The 21,758-nt window shown below is 38.9% G+C and overlaps 1 protein-coding gene across 1 annotated transcript; it reads left to right on the top strand.

Moving 5' to 3' along the window:
* The first annotated feature begins 526 nt into the window (after nt 1-526).
* On the top strand, nt 527-21,232 carry SMARCE1 (SWI/SNF related, matrix associated, actin dependent regulator of chromatin, subfamily e, member 1). The gene is made up of 11 exons (XM_030295452.1): nt 527-983; nt 3,004-3,055; nt 3,229-3,272; nt 6,237-6,341; nt 11,296-11,376; nt 12,316-12,447; nt 12,708-12,879; nt 15,872-16,044; nt 17,048-17,149; nt 17,784-17,994; nt 19,948-21,232. Exons 2-11 carry the CDS (start codon nt 3,049-3,051, stop codon nt 20,154-20,156), a joined length of 1,236 nt encoding a protein of 411 aa, XP_030151312.1. The 5' UTR covers nt 527-983; nt 3,004-3,048; the 3' UTR covers nt 20,157-21,232.
* Nucleotides 21,233-21,758: the final 526 nt, after the last annotated feature.

The raw sequence follows: 21,758 nt of genomic DNA, 5'->3' as shown, positions 1-21,758 counted from the left end.
ACGCTCGAGATAGCAAACACAGTCTGATACAAGAGAGTGGGTACAGAGTATCATAAAGTTACCCAACTACCGTGGGAATTCAGAGGAAGGACTATTGGGGGAAAGTTCCAGGAGGGCACCACAATGAGAATCTGAGCAGGATCCGGAAGGACAGAGGTGTTTAAGCTGAGAGTGGGGATAAGGCAAGGCAGCACTGGGCAGAGACGGGTGGCATCCCGGCGCCGCAAGGGCGCACAACCTCGGGCGAGGGGATTTACATCTCTGGGCCCCGGCTCGGAAACCTGGCAATTCGACTCCACTCGCGCTTGGAAAAACTGAAAAGGCCCGTGTTGCTTTTGGTCAAGGGTTATTGCCCAGCCGTTAAAGCAGGAAGCCCTGCGAGGCGCCCGTGGGGACCGAAACTCCGCGAACCGAGTCGTCCTCGCCTCCACCCCTCGGCTCGCTGAAGTATATACTCTTGTTCCGAGAGAAAGAGCAAGGAAGAACCCGGAAAAAACAACCACTACTCCCCCCACCGCCGCGAGCGCGGTGGGGGCCTGGCCCGCGCGGCCGCAGTGGTTCTGGGCCTTTCTTCTCGCCGCGAGCCCCGCCGTCTTTCGGCCCCGCTCGTGGAAGCCGAGACCCACGCTTCCCGCCACGCCACCTGCCGCCGCTCGGGCTCCGCGCGGTCGCCGACCGGGCCTCGGCCGCCGCTGGGCCCCTCCGCCCACTTCGCCGTGACGAATCGGCGCCAGGCCTGGAGAGTGCCCACATTCGGGGGGTTTGAGGAACGTTTGTGGCCTGAAAAAAAATCCCTAACTGGACCAAACACCACCGCGTCCTCACCTGGAGGTTTTCTTTTGCAAAAGAGTCGGGTGAGGGCTGGAAAGCAATTAAGAAGAGTGTGGAAAGTGCGAGTGCGGACGCTCCGGACGCGAGGGGCGGGGCGTGCGCGGGACAAAGGAAAACGAGGCCGGAGCTACGGGCGCTTTTTCTGCCCGCGGGTGAGTGTTTCCGACTGGGCCCGATCGGGTCGGGAGGGTGGCGAGTCGCGGTGTCCCTGCTTGGCTGGACCTCGAGTTCCCGGGGGTTGCTGAGGTTCAGGCTGGGCCGCGGGGCCGGAGCTGGGGGCCGGTTGCGGCCTCCTTGAGGCCTAGCGGAGCCGGAGCCGGGAGGGAGTTCTATCTCGGGCCCCTCCTCGGCGGCAAGATTTGCCCCTGCCACTAGCCCCGCCAAACTGGTCAAGGCACCCATGCATTCCCTTCTTTAGTGGAGTTGCTGGTGAAGTGCCTTCTCCACAACAACCTAAAGGAAACGACCTCAGGGGAAGCCCTGGGGCGAGCCAAGCCCTTGGTCCCTCCCCCCCAGGAAGGTGGTTTCCCTGTGTTTCGGCAACGACCGAGGAACTTGTGGCTTAGAGTGGAGAGCGAGAGCTCTGAAACAGTTTGGCCTGGGTTTGAAACCCGGCTCTGGCACTTCCTGGCTGTGTGGCTTTAGACAAGTTACTTAAACTCGCCGAGACTCCCATTATTCCTGTGTAAAGTGGGTTATCAATACATACCTCGTAGGGTAGTTGTGACCATGAACCGAAATAAGTGATAAGCCTGCCCCGTATAAAGTGTTCAACAAATAGCTAGTATTTTATGCCAGGCACGGGGGATGGATCCAGTGGCAGACAAATGTACAAGCTCACGCTTAGAATTTATAGTAGCAGACGAGAGCAATAATTTAAAAATATTAGCAATAAAGTGTGATGTACCAGGGAGCTTTGCCAATTATTGTCAGGGATCCCCGCAGCAAGGCCTTCTGGATGTTGACAGTGCCTCCACCCACACCCCACCCACTCCCTATTGTGAGCGCAAGGAAATCTATCTGCACCGGAGTCCATGGTTTCTGCCCCTTCCTTAAGAGGGAGAGACCCAGGTTGGGCCATTGAAAAATTTCTTTCCACACAGTCCTCTTATTCCTTATGCTCCAGGGAATTCCCTTAAAATGTAGAATAGAAGCAAAAGCATCATGCTTGTTTTCACGTAATGTTCCATGAAAGTATTCCAGTAGTCATAGAAGTTATTTGCTTCTTTTTTAAAAATGAATGCTTGTCTCTTTGTACACATCGTGTGTGATGTATTTTGATGTGAGGAACAAGCTCACGCGGGTATGGTCTTGTTCTGAGCTGGTAATATTAGGACAAAATGTATTAAGAATTGAGCTAGGTGCTGGGACTGCAATAATGAGTTAGATGGTCTCTATTCCACAGTCTAGCCATATTAACAGGTATGATACATTGTAATGAACAATATTATAGATCTGTAAATTGGATAGGAGTACAGATGAGGAAGCAATTCATTCTTCCCGGGTAATTTATCATGAAATTTATCATGAAGATAATTTATCATTATCTTCCACTGTGGAGATAATATTTTGAAATGGGCTGTGAAGGGTTAATAAGAGTTTCTCAGGTAGACTCTCAAAGTTATTCCCAGGAGAGATAAAGTTATTTGCCACCATTAGAGAACGTAAAGCTCATGATCATACCAGTTACCTTTTGCGTTGCCTCCAGGAATAAAATGCTGCCTTGTTTTAATAGAAGTTGTTATTCTAAGAGGAAGGTAAAGCTGCTGTTCATCAGTGATCTGTCAGTATCTGGTAGGCCTTGTTGGGGTGGGCCCTGATAATACATCACATTTTATTGTCATTGTATTTTTATCAGTTTAATTAAATGTTCACATGGCATTAGCAATATGTTTTCCATGCAAGAGGTGGCCCAATATCATAAGAAACTTGGAAGTCTATGTCTAATATTAATGCTAATATCCCCAGTAATTTGTTTTAGTTGTTTAATTCTGATGAGCCAAATGACCTATAAGAACTAGTTTTATGCAGAAAATTGGATTATTAGAAGATAGTGTAATTTTACTAAGAAGTACCAATTTAAACTACCCTATTCTTTAGGGAAACATCTCTTATGCTTGCTGAGTTTTGATTCTCTTTTTTTTTTTCTTTTTTTTTCTTTTTTTATTTTAGTGTCTCAGATTCATTCTTAAGGAACTGAGAACTTAACCTTCCAAAATGTCAAGTAAGTTTCATTTTTTATATTTATCAATCTATTAATAAGAGACTAATGCCCTAGCAAATGGGAATTCCAAAATACTCTCATTTTTTTTCTTCAAAACAGGACCATTGGTAGTTTTGTTGCATAGTATTATATCTCAGTTGTTTACAAGAAGTTATTTATTTTCTTTCAAACAGAAAGACCATCTTATGCCCCACCTCCCACCCCAGCTCCTGCAACAGTAAGTTTTAATTTTCTTGTTAATGTAATAGCCAAGTCTGGCCTTGATACAAAAACCCAGATGTCTTCCAGTGACAGTCACTCAGTCATCACAGCAACAGGATGAAAAATTCAGCCAAAAAACAGCACTTCCTACTAAATAAAATAACTCTTTGCATCTTACCTTGAACCAACCCCAACATTAAAAGAAACATACTGCTGAAATTCCAACCTCCTATGCTCAGTTCTTTTTTTTAATGGGAAATAAATGATAAGTTTAACACCTCTTTCTAGTTAATCTCTGTCAAGACTCTTAAAAGTTAATATTGAGTGAATACTCATTCTGCCATTTGATATTATTTTTAAACCTAACCTTCAAGTGGTTACATTTTTCTCTCCTTGTTTATATATAATTTTCATATTAAATCAAATAGTAAAGCTTCCAGTTCTATAATAACACTCATTGTAAATGTTTATTTTTCAAGCTGTTTAAGTAAGGGTTTCATTATCCGTGGGTCAGATCCTGCCTATTGAATGTTTCAGAGTTTCTAAATACTTGTGAACTAGGTTTTTCACCCAACAAGTTCTGGCCCAGCTTGGACAGCATGTAAAATAATCATCCAATCCACAAAACAGATATAACAGGAACTGTTCAGGCCTTGCTGAAATGGATTCCTTGTTGGGTTTTTTTTTGTTTATTTTTGTCTTAACAAAACAAAACAAAACACTGTTAACATTGACCATAGCCTACAAAAGCAATTCTTTAACAGCTATCAGCCCTCCTTCCTTACCCCTTAGCCCCAAAATTTCAGGCTAGTCTACTAATTAGGTCCTTGTGTAATTTTTTTCTCCACTCCATGACTCTTCTTACTAACCCTCAGATGTATGCTTTAGTTATGTTTATCAACAATTTGTTTTTCCTAAGATACTTCTTAAAAGAGATACCGTATCTCATGTTCTCATTTCAATTTATGTAACATACAATTTCAGAAGTTACTTCCAGTACTCTTAAAGTCCTGTGTTTGGTTTGTTTTCTTTCTTAAATCAAAGAACATTTCTTATGACCATCTCCTTGGCACTCTGCTAGTGGTTATACAGGTGGAGTTGAACAGTTGAGATTCCTGACCTCAAAGAGCTAACCATGTACTTCAATTTTGGAAATGGTATAATTGTAATGTTTTAGTTTTGATTTTTTTTAATTCCCTTACTTAATTTTCTTACATTATTGCCTCATAATGTTGAAATGATTCTCATTCTTTATGCAACCTTTGAAGATGTCATTTTGACGTAAATATTGCCTCTGACACTGTATAATCTCTTGAAGACAAAAACTTGATTTTTTGAGATAACAAAAATAGCTCGAAAACCAAGTGTCCCCTTATGACTTCTCAAATGTAGAAAGGGATTTTTTTTTTTTTTTTGGCCTTTCTTTAGTCCTATTTCTGTACCATTGTAATTTCACATTGACACATAAAATACAGAAGACTAGGGATTAGGACATCCAACAGAATGGATATTAAATGAATTATCCTCCTTCCTTTTCTTTTTTTTCCATTACCTATTTACCATCACCACCACCACCACCACCAATACCACCACCAATACCACCACCACCCAAATGTACCACTCCAAGTAACATACACTTCTTTTGTGCCTTTGATACTTCATCTGTGTTTTGCCTACTTAAATATGCTTAATTTGCGTCTTTTATACCTATACAGACTAGAATTGCTCAGTTGTTCTCCTAAAGAGTTGCAAATGTAATATCTGCTTGAATATCTTTCTTTTGGACACTTAGGATATGTGTAGCGGCATGTTTTAGAAAATTGTGTTTATAACAGCTTCAGCTTAGTTGGGGTGTGTTAAGTGTGTTTTACATTCTACACGTGAAGACTAATATTGTTAATTGCATGTTAAAATTAAATTAGTTGTTTTGATTGAGTTTCATTAGGTTAAATACCCTACTTTTGGTTTCTCTTTGCTACATCCTTTTTATGCATTCTGCCTTGATTCTCATGAACATCGGATGTCATTGTTTTAACCATGAGGGCACTACTGTCTAAGAGCCCGTTTGTGATTACATCAACATACAATTCAAAAAGAAAAATTCCATTGCTGCAGTGAGCAGTTGTGTTTTGAAAGCGTCAGAGCTATCAAGAAACTAGGTGAAAAAGGAGAGTTCAAGTCTGTCGACTAGAAAAGTAGTTTGCATTAAAACTACATGCAGAAAGTGTTCATGATTGACCTCTGGGTGATGGATCAAAGAAGAGATGGAAGAGAAAGTCTAAAAAAGAAAGACTGGGTTGAAAAGATCAGATAGCACCCCAGAATTAAATCCATGCATTTCTTACAAGTCTTTGTTTTGAAATCATGTATGTGACATCCATTGAATCCCACATATGTTCTTTTCTATTGACAACTCTGGCTTCCTGATTTGAGTATCTTTTCATTTCTCACATTATATAGAGTGATTTAAAACTGTCTTTGAAAACAGTCCATTTCTTGTTTTTATTTGTTTTTAATAGATAAATACATTGGCAGCATCTACATAACTGTCAAATAAATCACATTTTGTTTTGCATGTAAAGTGTTTTCAGACTTCTAGTTTATCACACTTCAAGCCTTCCTATCTCAGACATGTATTGCTAAGTTGTTATATCATATTATTGAACATAAAGTAATCCTGAGTGTTTGACACACCTCAGTGTGTTGCTTATTTCAGAAAAAGCACACACTTTCTCACTCACAACAAACACCACTGGTCCCCCCGCAAAGAGGAAAAAAGGGAAGGAAGAAAGAAAGAAAGAAAAAAAAAACACTTGCAGACTGGTTTCTCAATGAAAGAAAAAGAACAATTACAACACATCATTGCTTGTTTAAATTCAGGTTGCTTTTGCATGCCATATGCAGATCATTTTTCATTTCTGTGTTTTCCTCGTTTGAGCTCATTTCTCATTCGTGTTTTTGTCTCATTTGTTTCCATCAGCAAATGCCCAGCACACCAGGGTTTGTGGGATACAATCCATACAGTCATCTCGCCTACAACAACTACAGGCTGGGAGGGAACCCGGGCACCAACAGCCGGGTCACGGTAGGAGAATCAACTATTACAGCATCCGGCAAACAACTGGATTTGACCAGAAATGCCTCCAGAGTTAGGTCCTTTTGAGTCATCAGCACAGCCATCTAAAACAATTTTTTTTAACCTGGCTTTTTCAGTATTTTAAACATTCGTTGTACAATTGTACACTGGAAAAAAAAAAAGTAGTGAGATCTGGATATGTATATAGAAGAAAAGAAGAATCCATTCTGTTTGGTGGTTGGTAGAGATAAAGCCCTGGGCACTGCTTATACTATATGTAGACAAACCTAGAATTTATTACAGCTAAAATACCCTTTTTGGGATAAAGAGTATCTTTCATTTAAGGTCATTGGCATCAAGCTTAAGGACTCAGTTTCTTAATAAAAGCCGGGCTTACGGACCTGAGCTTTTTTCGGTGGCCCACCAGTTTGAACTGCTACACATAATTGTTTGTCTTTTGGATTTAAGAGCTGACTTTTGAGATTCATTTCTCTCCAGTTAAAAAGAGAAAAACATTTTCATATCACTTCAAAGAATTGCAGAATGCAAGTTGAATGTGCCAGACCATTTTGAAGTGCATTTATAATCCATAGGACAAGGGTATGATTTCTGAAACTGACGATGTTTCATTTAAATGATCAACTTAAGACACCCAAATTGGGTAATGTACTTCACATTTTCATTTTAGAATCATCTTAAACTACAGTCAAAGAAGCTTAAGTACCAAAGATAGATAAATGTGAAAATGATTTACCAAAAGCAAATAAAAATAAATCCAAAAGCCAAATACCTACATACATTGGAATGTGGCATTGGTGAGAATTTTTACAACCCATAATGGCTGTAAAATTTTTAATACTTGGTTTTTGTTTGCTGTATTCATAAATAATTGAATTAATGTGACTTCAAAAGAGCCCTCTCACCCTGTAGTCAAGCTAGAGCAGAAAGTTTGTAACTATCAAACTGTATGTCTATCTTGGTAAGCATATTGCTTAACTGGATAGTTTTGTTTGTCTAAATTTTTCATTGTTTCTGCATAATTTGTACTTCATAAGCATATCAAGTTTTATGTGCCATGCATATTTCATGGTATCTGGAAAGAATTTTGACAAGTGTGTGTATGTATGCATTTCACAATGCATACAGTTTTTATGTGCATCGGTACGTGTTTTTCCCTGGCCTAAATGTGTTTCACAGGTATAATGGGTGGCAAGGTTATCCAATGATAAAGAACATTTAATTTAAACAAGGAGCAGAATCTATTTTGGATCATTCATGTTAATGCAGAAAATTATTCATGGGGAGTGAACAAGAGAATGATTACATTTTAATAGCTCTATACAGTCAGCTCTTGATTATCTATGTTAATGGCATAGAAATGGTGATAAGTGTAATATTAGAATCATTTGTATTTCAGTTTGTATAAGCATTTTGTTCCTAACTTGGATATATCTGCGGGAATTCTCTGTTAATAAACAGAGATCATTCAGTAGGAAAAGGAAAGGTCACTCGCTGTCTCAGGGCCTGTGAGTCAATGATCTGTTTCTCATTCCCTCTTGGAGATGTTAGAACCCAGCATTTGCATTGGGCACTAGTTTCCGGGTCGATTAGTGCAGGAGGGTTGTTGGGCATAGAAAATTTAGTATCTTGCTTCTTTGTGGTGGTTTTCTTGGTATCATTGTCCTCTCAACACCAGATTGAAGGGTAATCAAACTGCTGGCTAGACTTAACCTGAAGGGCCTAGAAACTGAAGGATTTCAGCCTGTGTTAACCCCAGCCCCTTCAACTTTTAGTCATCTCTCCTTTAGGTCACTGAATCGCTGTCTAAGAAAATTAGTTATGCCTGAAGTTTCATACACCTTTTTTGTATATCTAACTTAAGCTTTGTTATGACTTAATAGATCTGATTTTGACCATGATAAAAGTGTTTTATTTTCAAATGACCCCAATTATGTGTTACCTTTTTTTTTTTCCCCCTTTTTGGCTCTTAGTTTGTATTATTGTATGCAAATAGTCTTAAGTCAGTGATTTGAAGGAATGATTCTGTGAAACCCCATCAAGTAGCTTCCTTTAGGCTCTACAGAACATCTGGTTTCCCTGGTGACTCTCATGCACTTGAATGGTTTTGAGACTATATGCAGTGTGTTGAAACCTCTTGGAGCACCAGTGACAGCTGTGAGATGGAATCCATTCCTAGTCAGTCCTTCTTCCCGAAGGTGATTAGCGTGCTCTTAAGTACAGGTGTGAAACCAGGTAGAGACAAGATGTTAAACACAGCTTATTTCTGTGCTGCAATGGAAATTCCATCCTAGAAGGAAACCCTTAAATGAGACCCTGCCAGAGAAAGCAGGGAATTGGAAGAAACAACAATAAAATCTCTTGAGTGGCCAAAATAAATCTCATAAAATTATGGTGATTCCCAGGAATTACTCTCATGTGAGCACAGTTGTGACAAGCATAGTCACACAGTTACTTTCCCCAACTCATTGCCAGTTAGAAAATGTAAAGGTGGACAGTTGCGGTTAGAGGTAGCTTTCTTGATAGAAACACGTGAAAAAACCCTCCAAAAGCATAACCACTGGGCCATTTGGTAAAGGGGCCAGCAGCTTTTCACTCCTCAAGCTAGAGGACTACAGGAAAGCAGGGGGTGTTTCTAATGGACTCTTCTCAAAACAAGGTTAAAGTGTCTTAAGTGCAAACTGGTTTTTTGTGTGTGTGTTTTTTCTTTAAGAGTAATGTTTAAGGCATTGTAGAAGTCTGCTGAGATGGCAAATAAATTAGGGATGTTTAGTGATATAAATCTTCAGTGTCCTGAAAACCTGCTAGAATTTAACTTTGTGATTCTTGTTTTGGGTTTCTTTTGTTTGTATTTATAAATTGACTATCATTGTAATGAAAATACAGCCTCAGTATGTAGACGATTTAGGTACCTTCCTTTGGAAGAAAGGAGGAGAAATAAGCAAATCCATTAATATTATCAAATGTGGTTCTCTGAAAAGTAATCAGAGCAAATATTACTAGAATTTGTTTTTAAAGTGTTTTAATTCGATATATTTAAACAGACCTTTTAGAATTCTTTATCTCTTTAAAAAAAATCTGTGAGTGGCGGTCTACCAACTTCAGTTATTGGCATAATTCCAACTTAATTTGTAACCCACTTCATGGAATTCTGAAGATTTATGTTGGAGATGCTTTCTAATAACTTTATGAATGAAAAATGAGACCTTTGTGTGTCTTGCTCTGAACCCATGATTTAAGTTTAGCCTTGTAGGAGTTCCCTCACCCCTCGTTGAAACTGCTGCAGACCTGGAGACAGATCTTCTCTTACTGGCTGTTCAGATCACTGCTGTTTACAGTTTCTATCCCTTGTGGCTCACCTCCATTGCCCGCTGCTGGCTAAAACAAAACAAAACAGGGTCTGTCTGCACGGGCACCAGCATGAATTATTGTATAAATGTATAGGAGGAGTGGAAAGAAGAGTGGAAATCCTGCCTCAAAGGTGATATGCTTTCTAACAATTTCATGTATGAAGAAGCAGAGTTACTGAAAAATATATAAGGGTGGAGAAAGACCCTCCTTGGAGGAGGAAGCGTTGTTTGAAAGCAGTGGAATTGGGGCACAGATACACTAATCTCTGAGCCTTGGACAAAAAAATAAGGTTGTAATTGATGTCCCACCTCAAAAGAGGCGTTTGTCCAGGGTTTTATCATAACAACTGAAGGGCAAGGGAACAAAATGTCACTAAGTCTCTTTATAAGGAGTTGCCAGTCTCTGTCTTTTGATAATTTGAGTGAAGCCAGCACCTCTTCCCCCTCCCCCCAGCCTGGCAAGGAGAATCAATATCAGTTGTCTCCTAGAAACTGGGGGGAAATATATGATTTGGCCATGATTAATTTATTCTGGGTCCTACATCAAATGTAGTCATATATGTTAAAATGAAACTAAGTTCAGAAAGAAACACTCTTGGATTGGAGTTATCTGGGGTGCTCACTAGAAGCTCTTTGGTATCTCTTGCCTAGATATTAGCCCATAGAATGAACCAATCTCTCATTTTCTTTGCTTTGTTTTTTTCTCTAACTCACCTTTTTCTTCTCTAGCTCACCTTTTTCTTTACCTTTTTTAAAAATATTTTGTCTTCCCTCTTGTTTTCATTTTTCTTTGTTCCACCAACCCAAAAATTTTTAAATCAATATAAGGTAAGGCCTCAGAAATAACTTAATTGGGCCCTGTGTCTGCCATTTCTCTGTTCCTGATAATTTATTTACTCCAGCACTGTTATTAGACTCAGGACAAGAAAAGGTATGACTTTAGTTTACGCTTTTGGATCCCCTGTATAAAAACCACTAGATACAGACAGAACCTTAAGAAAAATAAAATGTGTAGTCCTGACAAAGGAAATAAGGGTTGTTGGTTTTTTTTCTGTTTTTGAACCTAGGAGGTAGTTTTTGTAGGGGTGTCATTCATGTGGGGGTGCAGTGTATTCCTGAAACTGTCCGAGTAGATACAAAGCCCCCCTCAGACTGTGAGTGTGGTAAGTGCTGAAGGAGCCCAGACTCGGGCAGATAATCAAGTGTTGACTGTATGTGTAATGGTAAATTAAGCACAACAAAAGGGTGCTAGGTAATGTCCTAACATGAGACATGTGATCTGTAACTCTATATTTTTGATGTATGGATTATTATGTAATACTTTGTTCTTACAGCCAGGTTGTCAAAGCAGTAGCAATAAACTGCTAAGTAAAATATTTTAAAATTTTGTGCCTAAAGTCATTTTCTTTATTTTCTTTTGATGTGAACATTTCTGAATTTGCAGTGATAGCTATTTTCAGTGGAGAAAATATAAGAATCTTGTATCCATGGACGAGTAGAAGAAAGGCGCATTAGAATTTGTTAAGGGACTCTCTTTTCATTTTGCTGGTGAACTACTTGCGATTGAATAATGAATATATTTAACTCTTTTGTAGGCCTCCTCTGGTATTACGATTCCAAAACCCCCAAAGCCACCAGATAAGCCGCTGATGCCCTACATGAGGTACAGCAGAAAGGTAGGTGCCCAGGAGCCAGAGGGGAGTGAGGACTACTGTCTTTGCTTGTTTGCTTTCCATCACATTTCATAATGGCTTAGCCAGTTTTTCTGTGCACAGAGGGAAGGATAAGGAATTGCAGTTTTTAAAGAACTTAGTTCTGATTTCAGAAGTCCAGAACTAAAATCCAACAAGAATAACATGATTAAATAAAAATGGTTTAAATCCAGAAGGTAATGTTATGTAGCCAATATATAGTCTTTTGGAGAAATTCAGTGACATGAGAAAAGGGTGAAGTGAAAAAAGGAATACAGGACTACATCTATTTATTTGTGTCATATTTTTTATTAAAACAGTGGCAGCTATATGTTAGTTTGAAGGAAAAAAAGCCCAGAAGGCAGTAGTTGTCTCCAAACAGTGTAAGCTTATGGTAATTTTTATTTTCTTTGCATTTCTTAAATTTTCCCTCATGTTTTTATTTTGTTCTGTTTAGTTCCATTTGGTGACAAACCTATATTCTCTTAAAATAACAAACACAGCCAGTGTCTTTATTAATGATAAGAGCATTTAGCATATTCGCCACTATTTAGAAATTTTGGGTCATAATTACTGTACATGTATTTGAAGATAAGGTCTGTTGTGTTAGCAGATTAACCACTTTCCTTCTAAATTCTGTGAACCTTTAAAGAGACAGAGACTGTTACTGGGTTAGTTCATCTGAACTGTTAACAGTGATCGGAGATGTCTGAGATCTGCTGTGTATTAATCCAGCAGAGTATAGATGAAATGAGATTGGCCAGCTATTGATAATTGTTGCAGCGGGCTGATCAGAACACAGGAGTTTAATACAATTAATTCCCTCTGCTTTTGTTCATGTTTAAAAGTTTCTGTATCAAAAAGTATTGTTAAAGGTCTATATTTTTAGGCATCAATACTGAAATTTCATGTTTCCTTTTTAAGGTCTGGGACCAAGTAAAAGCTTCCAACCCCGACCTAAAGTTGTGGGAGATTGGCAAGATTATTGGTGGCATGTGGCGAGATCTCACTGATGAAGAAAAACAAGAATATTTAAACGAATACGAAGCAGAAAAGGTAGAATGGGGACCACAGCGGGATGGAGACAATATAAAATGCATAAACATTTGCTTGTTGTATAGAAAAGAAACAAAAGATCTAATCAGCTAAGGCTGCACTGTCTGTCTGCCTGGGTCAAGTCCCTTAATTTTTCTACGCTTCAGACTCCTTGTCTGTAAAAAGGAAATCATTTTATCTTTTGATATTCGAATGAGATAAAGGTATTCATATAACCTGTAATATGTGAATTATAAAACTGAAAAACATTTGAATTTCAGATAGAGTACAATGAATCTATGAAGGCCTATCATAATTCCCCCGCATACCTTGCTTATATAAATGCAAAAAGTCGTGCAGAAGCTGCTTTAGAGGAAGAAAGTCGACAGAGACAGTCTCGCATGGAGAAAGGAGAACCTTACATGAGCATTCAGCCTGCTGAAGATCCAGATGGTAAAAAAAAAAAAAGTGGGGTTTTGTTTATGCATTCTCTGAGAAGTAAAATTACAAGGAATCTTTTAAGTTTGTTTTTATTTCCTATCCTAAATGGAAAACAAAGCATATTTAAGTGCCATTTCAGTATTTTCATTAATTATTTTAAGATCTGTGTATGAATTTCCCACAAGAAAAAGATATCTTTGTTAGTGCAGAAAATAGCAAAAACTATTGTTTATCAGAATCTTTATACTCAGAATGCAGGAAAGGTTTTTGAGTCAGAATTTTGCCTTACCTGCTTTTAAAGAGCTGAATGCCTTCTTGTTATGTCCTGTTTTCTTATTGGTTCCTTAAGCTTGCTGAATTAAAGGCTCTTAAGGGAGAAGGTTACTGAGTGGGTAGAAGTATTACAAATTTGTTTGCCATTTAATTCAGAAATCCAGCATAACTCATGGTGACACGTGAGGGAACACATACAAATTTTATGCACATGTACAAATGTATACACATACAAATAGCAGAGCTTCCTGATGGGCAATCTGTGACTAGGTTGCAGGCATACAGATTAATCCCGGGTTCTCCACAGCCAGGCAGGGTCTGACACTGCAAGGAGCCTCAGAGTTGGCCTCCTGCAGCTATGAGCATTCTCCTCCACGAATCAAGCCTGCTGTACAAATAACATTTTCTCACTGTGTGGCTGTGATGTGGAAAAGGCCAGAAGCTCTAGCTACAAGTAACAAAAACATCAAGAAAATAATTTAAGATCCCATAGTGGTAACAAAGAGGAAGCTTGTAAGAACTTTAAAAATAACATTGAGGGAGGAAGCAATAATGTCACCTAAACACAATGAATAAACATATACCCAGAAGGAGAGGAAAAACAATGGTTTTTTAAAAGAATGGACTAGGATGTTGATAGATATTCACATAAATACAGAGTAGAATAGAATACTGTAATTAATAATAATAGAGTAGAATACAGACTAGGAACAATGCCTAGTGTTAAACTCTGTTTAACAGAGTCAGCAGTGCTTAGGACACACTAGCAAACACAGACCAAAAATTACTCAGATTGGATAATTAATGCAAGAAAAACATACTGAACTAAAAAATAGAAGAAGATCCAGTCCACAAATAATTGAAAGGATGGTGAGGGTTCAGTATAAGAGTACACGGAAGCCACAAGTAGAAACAGTTAACAGTTTTTGTTAGGTGAAAGGTGGCTGCATGAACATCGAGCAGGATTGCAGAGATTCATTCAGAAACAGTCTTCAAAAGATCTCTTCTCTGTTCCTCAGACTTTGGCCCATTATGTTTTGTAAGTTTAAGATAGGAACTTAAAGCTGCTGGTAAGAAAGTAAGGTGAAAATAAAGATGCCAGGATAAGAATAACTTTAGACCTTGGACTTATGCCCCCGAACCGAGTAGAAAGAGGAAGGTTTGGGAGGTGAGGATGAGCATCAGGCCAAGAGAAGGGTGGTCCCTGTGAGCACAGCAGCTGCCAGCTTCTGTTACAGAGAAGGCATACACAGTTTCCACACAAAGCAGTGAAAAGTTTTTTAAATGGCATTTAGAGAATATTCATGAGATCAAGTAAATAGCTGGAAATTAGAAAATAACCAGAAAATATAAGCCTACTCCTTCCCCCCAAAAAACCCAAATTAGACAACTAGAAGTGGCAGGAAACACAAGTCTAGATTGCTAAGACTTGATTTCCCCTCCAAGTGGTCAACACTGGCTCCAAGTAATGAAAGAAAACATCAAAAAGCAAATACATATATATAATTTAGAGGTAGCATGAATATACCATGTGTAATCTCAAGTGTGAATATGGAAAACTTCCCTAACAAATAGAAAAGGTCACAATCTTTTTAAATAGTATTCTTTCTTTCAGTAGTTTTAATTTTAGAAGTATGTGTCCTAAAGAAATTACTCGAAAGGAGACAAAAAGTAATTTGCACAGCAGTTTGTAGCAGTGGTATTATGATGATGGGCATTTTAGGAACTACTTGATTACCAAATGATAACGGAGGTGCTAAACTATGATAGAGCCACACAATTCGGGCCTCTAGCAAAGTATCCTAAACCATGGTCCCTCCACCTTTGGTGGGCCACTAAGATAGTTTAGGTGGGTCGGAGAGGAACTTCTATTTTAATGTGTACTGCTTTAGAGGGAGCTTTTTTTTTTAAGTGAGTTAATTTAAATAAATATGTTAAATAAAAATAGTACAGATTATTATCAGGTATGTCCAAAATCATGGAGGTGATAGAGCAAGGGTTGAGAAGAAGGAAATACTGTTTCATAGCTATTAAAAATAAGCATATAAGCCTGATCCATACTATATATGAACTTGAGTGAATGAAAACAAAGTAATAGCTTTACAGACTGGCAACAGCTATATTTGTATGTGGATTAATAAAAGTAAAATTTGGTATTAAACATTCTTTTCCTATAAAATTACTTTAGGGCTTTAATGGTTTTTTAATCGAATGAAATGTATATGCTGGTCTGGGAAACAGTATTGCTAGAGATAATGTTTTCTCCGCGGTGGGCATTTTCATTACTTTACTATTAAAATTAAACAGGGACAAAGACACTGCCCCGTTCAGATGTTGTCATTAGGTGTAAATGCCTTAAATTACTACCAAGAAAGTGAACCATTCAGCAGCATTTCACTTTTGCTGTAACATGCAGCCTTCCCGTTGATGGATTTCCAGGCCAGAAGACACATGGCTTTATCTCATTTGTGTTTCAACCAAATCCTTCTAGACACATATCATCACTTAAAGATTTTGTGAGAAAAACCAATACCTTGGCCAGTGAACATGTTATGTCCTCTGTATGACTTTTATCACGTGACTGCCCCGGTGCTCCCACAATGCCCTTGTTAGGCCCCGTTGTTAGACCAGTGAGGGCCATGGCTCCTTGGTAATAAAGCATTAACATTGTTACTCTCTCCTGTTTATGGTTACTGGTGACCTCATTTCCAGAACATCTTGCTTATTCCAGATTATGATGATGGCTTTTCGATGAAGCATACAGCCACCGCCCGTTTCCAGAGAAACCACCGCCTCATCAGTGAAATCCTTAGTGAGAGTGTGGTGCCAGACGTTCGGTCAGTTGTCACAACAGCTAGAATGCAGGTCCTCAAACGACAGGTCCAGTCCTTAATGGTTCATCAGGTAAAGTCACAAACCATTTGTTATAATAAGTTGGGCCTGTGTCACAGACCCCCAGTGGCGTGATTCTATACCATGCAGCAGTGTGCCTGTTAAGTATTTCTGTGTTCGTTGTAATCTGTTCCTGATTCGGAGAAGAGCTAGAGGAAATGGAGGTTTCCCAGGGATTTAATAAGTTGTTAAAACTGTACCAAAGACCCTTGTGATGGAAAGTATGTCCATTCACAATTTTAAGACATCCTATCAACCTTTACTGCTTAACTAAATATTTTTTTCTGAAGAAATTAAGCCTGAAACAATATTCTTTAACAGCTACTTGTTAATTGTAATCATTCCTCTATACTGCATTTTTTGCTTTTAAGATCTTAGCTAGACACATTGTGTAATAAATGATTTAAATAAAAAATTCAAAACTTTTGTCACACTGTTAAAAAGTGTAGACTACTACAGGGGTGCCTGGGTGGCTCAGTCAGTTAAATGTCCGACTTTAGCTCAGGTCATGTGATCTCATGGTTCGTGAGTTCGAGCCCCACGTTGGGCTCTGTGCTGACGGCTCAGAGCATGTAGCCTGCTTCAGCTTCTGTGTCTCCACCTCTCTCTGCCCCTCCCCTGCTGGTTCCGTTTTTCTCTCTCACTCAAAAATAAATAAACATTTTTTTAAAAAAGTATAGACCTAGGGGCGCCTGGGTGGCGCAGTCGGTTGGGCGTCCGACTTCAGCCAGGTCACGATCTCGCGGTCCGGGAGTTCAAGCCCCGCATCAGGCTCTGGGCTGATGGCTCAGAGCCTGGAGCCTGTTTCCGATTCTGTGTCTCCCTCTCTCTCTGCCCCTCCCCCGTTCATGCTCTGTCTCTCTCTGTCCCAAAAATAAATAAAAACGTTGAGAAAAAAAAAATTAAAAAAAAAAAAAGTATAGACCACTACAAAATGAGATGTATTTCCTGTGTTTGACATTTGCTTTTGAGAAAGTAATTCAGTAATAAGAAAGCTGGATCCTGTGTCTTTCAGCGAAAACTAGAAGCTGAACTTCTTCAAATAGAGGAGAGACACCAGGAAAAGAAGAGGAAATTCCTGGAAAGCACAGATTCATTTAACAATGAACTTAAAAGGGTATCAATTTAATGTGTTCACTGTACTTTTTATCACTGTGTCTGTTATTTTTTTTCTCATTCTTTTTTCTGAAATAGTGTTTTTATTGAATGTTACTCACTTTCAAATAGAATTAACTCTGCTATAACCAGTAAGATCTTTGTTTTATGAAATTATTCCCATTTTCTGGCAAAATTGCAGTAGGTTTAAAATATAAAAACACACACGTGCTAAGTCCGTAGACTCTGGATCCTCTGGTGTTTTAATTTAAACTCCTGCAATCATGAGTTTGTTTTCATTTTATTGAGATTTATTCATTAAATGTTTTCATTAAATTTAGTTTACATTGTGTACTTTGTATTAAAACAAGTACATCTAATGTTAGGTAGCTTGAGATAAAAAATGAAACCTTGTATATAACCCAGTACTTTCAGCATCGCCTCCCCAACCATTCTGCAGTCCTTGGGGTTACATGGCTGCTTTCTTTTCCTGTAGACACAGAGTTTCAGAGCAGACCTAGAACCATGTTTTTTCCCTTCCTGTATACATGTACATAGTTCCTAGCCAAGAAAGCCCCCTTTTGAAATAAAATTTCTCTGGTTCAGAGATTGTAAGAAAAGAACATTACTAAGAGAGTTTTCTCTCTTTCTGTTAGTTGTGCGGTTTGAAAGTGGAAGTGGATATGGAAAAAATTGCCGCTGAAATTGCACAGGCAGAGGAACAGGCTCGCAAAAGGCAGGAGGAAAGAGAAAAAGAGGCAGCGGAGCAAGCTGAACGCAGTCAGAGCAGCATGGTTCCTGAGGAAGAGCAAGCTGCCAGTAAGACCGAGGACAAGAAGGATGACGAGAGTGTCCCAATGGAGACAGGTGAGCTGCCAGTTGACAGCAAAGTGAATGTCAGGGTTATTCTCTGTGTGATCTACACATTTCTCTGCAAATCTTAATCTCTGTCCTAGATTCAGCTAAAATGTTGTTGTCAACACAAAACAGCAGTGGGGCATTGGTATTTAGTCTGGCTATTTGAGGTCTCAGGTATTTGCCCAGATCGAGGCATCATTTTCTAGCTTGGGAATATAAAGTATAATGATACAAAGGTTAGGATCCTGGCCCTGGAGTCAGACAGATCTGGGTCTGAACTCTTTCACCACCTGCTAGCATATGACTGGACAAATTATTTAATCACAGGTTCTTCGTGTAAGTACTCTGGTGCCAGCCTCTGAGAAGGAGTGCCCAAGGATAAATAAGGAAATGTATATAAAATCATTTAGTATTGGATTTGATGTAGTGTTGGCAGTCAGTATTTTAGCCTTTATTGCTAAAATGTGATTTGTGGTTGTTGCTTTTAAGGATCAGGGACACCTGCAAGGGACACCTGCAGGCCAAATCCTTTCCCACCGCCTATTGTCATAAATAAACTTTTTTGGAGTATAGCCTTACATGTTGTCTGGATGCTTTGGGGCCACCACAGTGTAGTTGAGTGGTTGCAGAGACTGCCTGGCCCACAAAACCTGAAATACTTGACTGTCTAGCCTTTACGCAAAAGGCTTGTTGACCCCATCTGAGAAAAGTTCTTACTACCAAGCCTACTGGTTTTCCTGTTTAAAAGCATTTCTCAAAGCACAAAATAACATGTCAAACTCACATAAAATATTGATTAAACCAATTACTTGAAATTTTGAGATCGCCTCACCTTAGGTACTACTTTGACCCTGTCCTGTGCCCTGTGCAAACAGGACTGAGCTCAAAGTATCATGGGAGATACAGCTAAAGGCTCCCTGGACCATCACTGCAAAAGGGGGAGGGACAGTCTTCATACTTGGTATTCAGCTGACATTTCTGATTTGACATCAGGAAAACATTTCATGGAATATAGATCTCTTTACCAGATGTTTCTACAAGATCTAATTCAGCAGATTAGCATTTCAGATAGTCAGATTTTTAAGTTTCATTATCTGACTCTTTTTCTGCTTTGAACATATTTTTTATCTTAACAAATTTGGAGCATGAGCACATTTTTGTGGTTAAAGCAGGAGCTTGAGAATTAGGGTATGGAGTATGATTCTTTGCTTATTTTGCAAGTAGACGGAACACTCTGTCCTTTGCCTCTGTTCTGTCTATGAGTAGAGCATGCCTGTATAGTATTTACTTAGATTTTATCCTTCTAGCTAAAGAAAAAGACGAAATTGAGAATATTAGAGCGAAAACTTCGTGCTCTTAATTTCGTACAGAAAACAACCCAGCATGACATTTAACAAAGTACCTAAAATATCGCCCTTTTATCATTTCCACACCTGCTTTCTTACTAATTAAATCCAAAGCACTCCAGAACAGCATTGTCCAATGGAAATAAAATGTAAGTCGCTGTGTAATTATAAATTTTCTAACGGCATGTTTTACAAGTAAAGCAGAACAAATGAATTAATATTAATAATATATTTATTTGTTTAACCCAGTATGTCTTGAACAAGATTTTAACATGTAATCAATATTTTTTTAAGTATTACTTTTTTACATTCCTTTTTCATACTAAGTCTTCAAAATCTGATGTGTATTTTATACCTGTAGCACATCTAAATTTAGAAGCTAAATTTTCATCAGAAATACTTGATCTGTATTTAGCTTTTGTAAATTTACAGCTAAAAAGTAGATTTGCAAACCCAAATTGTTTCAGGGATGCTAACAGTTCCTCAGTCATGCTGGCTCTTACTATTACTCGTGGTGAGTGGCTACCATGTTGGACGGTACAGCTCTAGACTGTCAGCATAATTAGAAGAATGAATTTGTGTCTTGGAACTAACAGTGACAGATGTGTGGTTACAGAGGAGACACACCTTGAAGAAGCGACGGAGAGCCAACAGAATGGTGAAGAAGGCACATCTACTCCTGAGGACAAGGAGAGCGGGCAAGAGGGGGTGGACAGTATGGCTGAGGAAGGGACCAGTGATAGTAACACTGGCTCAGAGAGCAACAGTGCAACCGTGGAGGAACCACCAGCAGACCCCACACCGGAAGACGAGAAGAAAGAATAAATGTTGCCTTGTTTTATGTGTTCTAAATACTTTTTTAAATGAAAAAAAGATGTTTTTTGAGTTTTAATGGTGTTATGTGGTTTGTGTATTAATATTTTTCTTGTCCATATCACACCACCAAATGCTTTTGGACCATTTAGCATCATGAGCCGAATGGCACAGTCACCTTTCTTAAGCCGTTGTGAAGATGGTTCTTTTCTTTGGGTCTTATTTCTAGCCCTCGACTACTGAAAGCCTCAGAATTTAAATGAATTGAGAAAACACCCACCTCTTTTAGAGAGTTCTCCTTTGATGCTGCACAATCCGACTCTTACGAATGCCTTCCTATAGCTCACTGGGGTGCTTACCAAAGCCATAGCTTTAAACCTCCCGGTCCCTGTCAACAGTCTCCTGAAAGTCCCCTTTCCTGTAGCCTTCCACAAAGAGTAGCTTCTTGAAAACGTTATCATGTATGAGTATGTATTTGTTCACTTACCCTTTTTTATTTTTAATCAATGTCACATACCAAGAGTTGTGTTAAGGAGTTGACTGCAACTGAGCTTGGGTTGTATTGATCCAGAAATAGTTTCCATAGGTAGAGTAGTTACCAGCTTCTGAAGTAGTCATTAAAGTCAACATGGCACATACACATTACGTATACTGCTTTTTGTTATGATTAATATTGGGTGTGTTCTGATAAATTCATCCTTATTGTACAGGAAAAAAAAATTACTTTTTTACCAAGTTTTCCAAAGACAGAATAGATCACAAAGCTTAAGGAATTGAATAGTCTTGCAGTGGACTAGACAACTTCAAAATGATTAGCCCATTTCCAGAAGGAAAACAGCTGGGAATTAAGTTCATCCACTTGGAATTGTTCTACAATAATCAAAACGTTCAAAACCTCAAGGCTCAGGATCCCATAGATCAGAGTCTACCTTTTTGATAAATTCTTAGTAAAGTCTTGGAGACTAGAAGAAAGATAGTTTGTGACACGTATGCGTCCCAAAAACTAGAGTAGATTTTTACTGAATAGTGGTATATCTGATGGTATATGTTTCTTAAAGGTCCAAATGTAATAAATAAGTGGAAAAAAATGTCTCTGTGTTTTTAATGCACTATTTTTATGCAAAGCAAATACTTTGTTACTGTGACATCAGGGAGTGGCCTCACACAGCCATTATAGATTTGCATCTTCAGGGCCCTTCTGTCACCCAACGATGTCTGTAAACTGCTGCAGTAGTAAGTTCATTTGTACAAGACACTTAGAAAAATCCATCTCCTTATAGTCATGCCACATATAAAGGTTGGTCTTTGACTCTAAAAGGAAGTATGTTTCTACATTAAAAAAAGTTTTTTAACATTTACTTATTTTTGAGAGAGAGAGTGTGCAAGCAGGGGAGGGGCAGAGAGAGACGGAGACACAGAATCCAGAGCAGGCTCCAGGCTCTGAGCTGTCAGCACAGAGGCCGACACGGGGCTCAAGCTCACGGACATGAGGTCATGACCTGAGCTGAATTTGGACACAAGGGACTGAGCCACCCAGGCGCCCCTCTACATTTAAATTACCTTTGAAAAAGTGGGTAAATAAATAAGCCCCCAACTTACATGGAGAAAACTCCA

The sequence above is a fragment of the Lynx canadensis genome, chromosome E1 (genome assembly GCF_007474595.2).
Source record: "Lynx canadensis isolate LIC74 chromosome E1, mLynCan4.pri.v2, whole genome shotgun sequence".
NCBI lineage: Eukaryota > Metazoa > Chordata > Mammalia > Carnivora > Felidae > Lynx > Lynx canadensis.
Note: the sequence above shows the minus strand (reverse complement) of the source record. Positions and strands in the feature narration are given on the sequence as shown.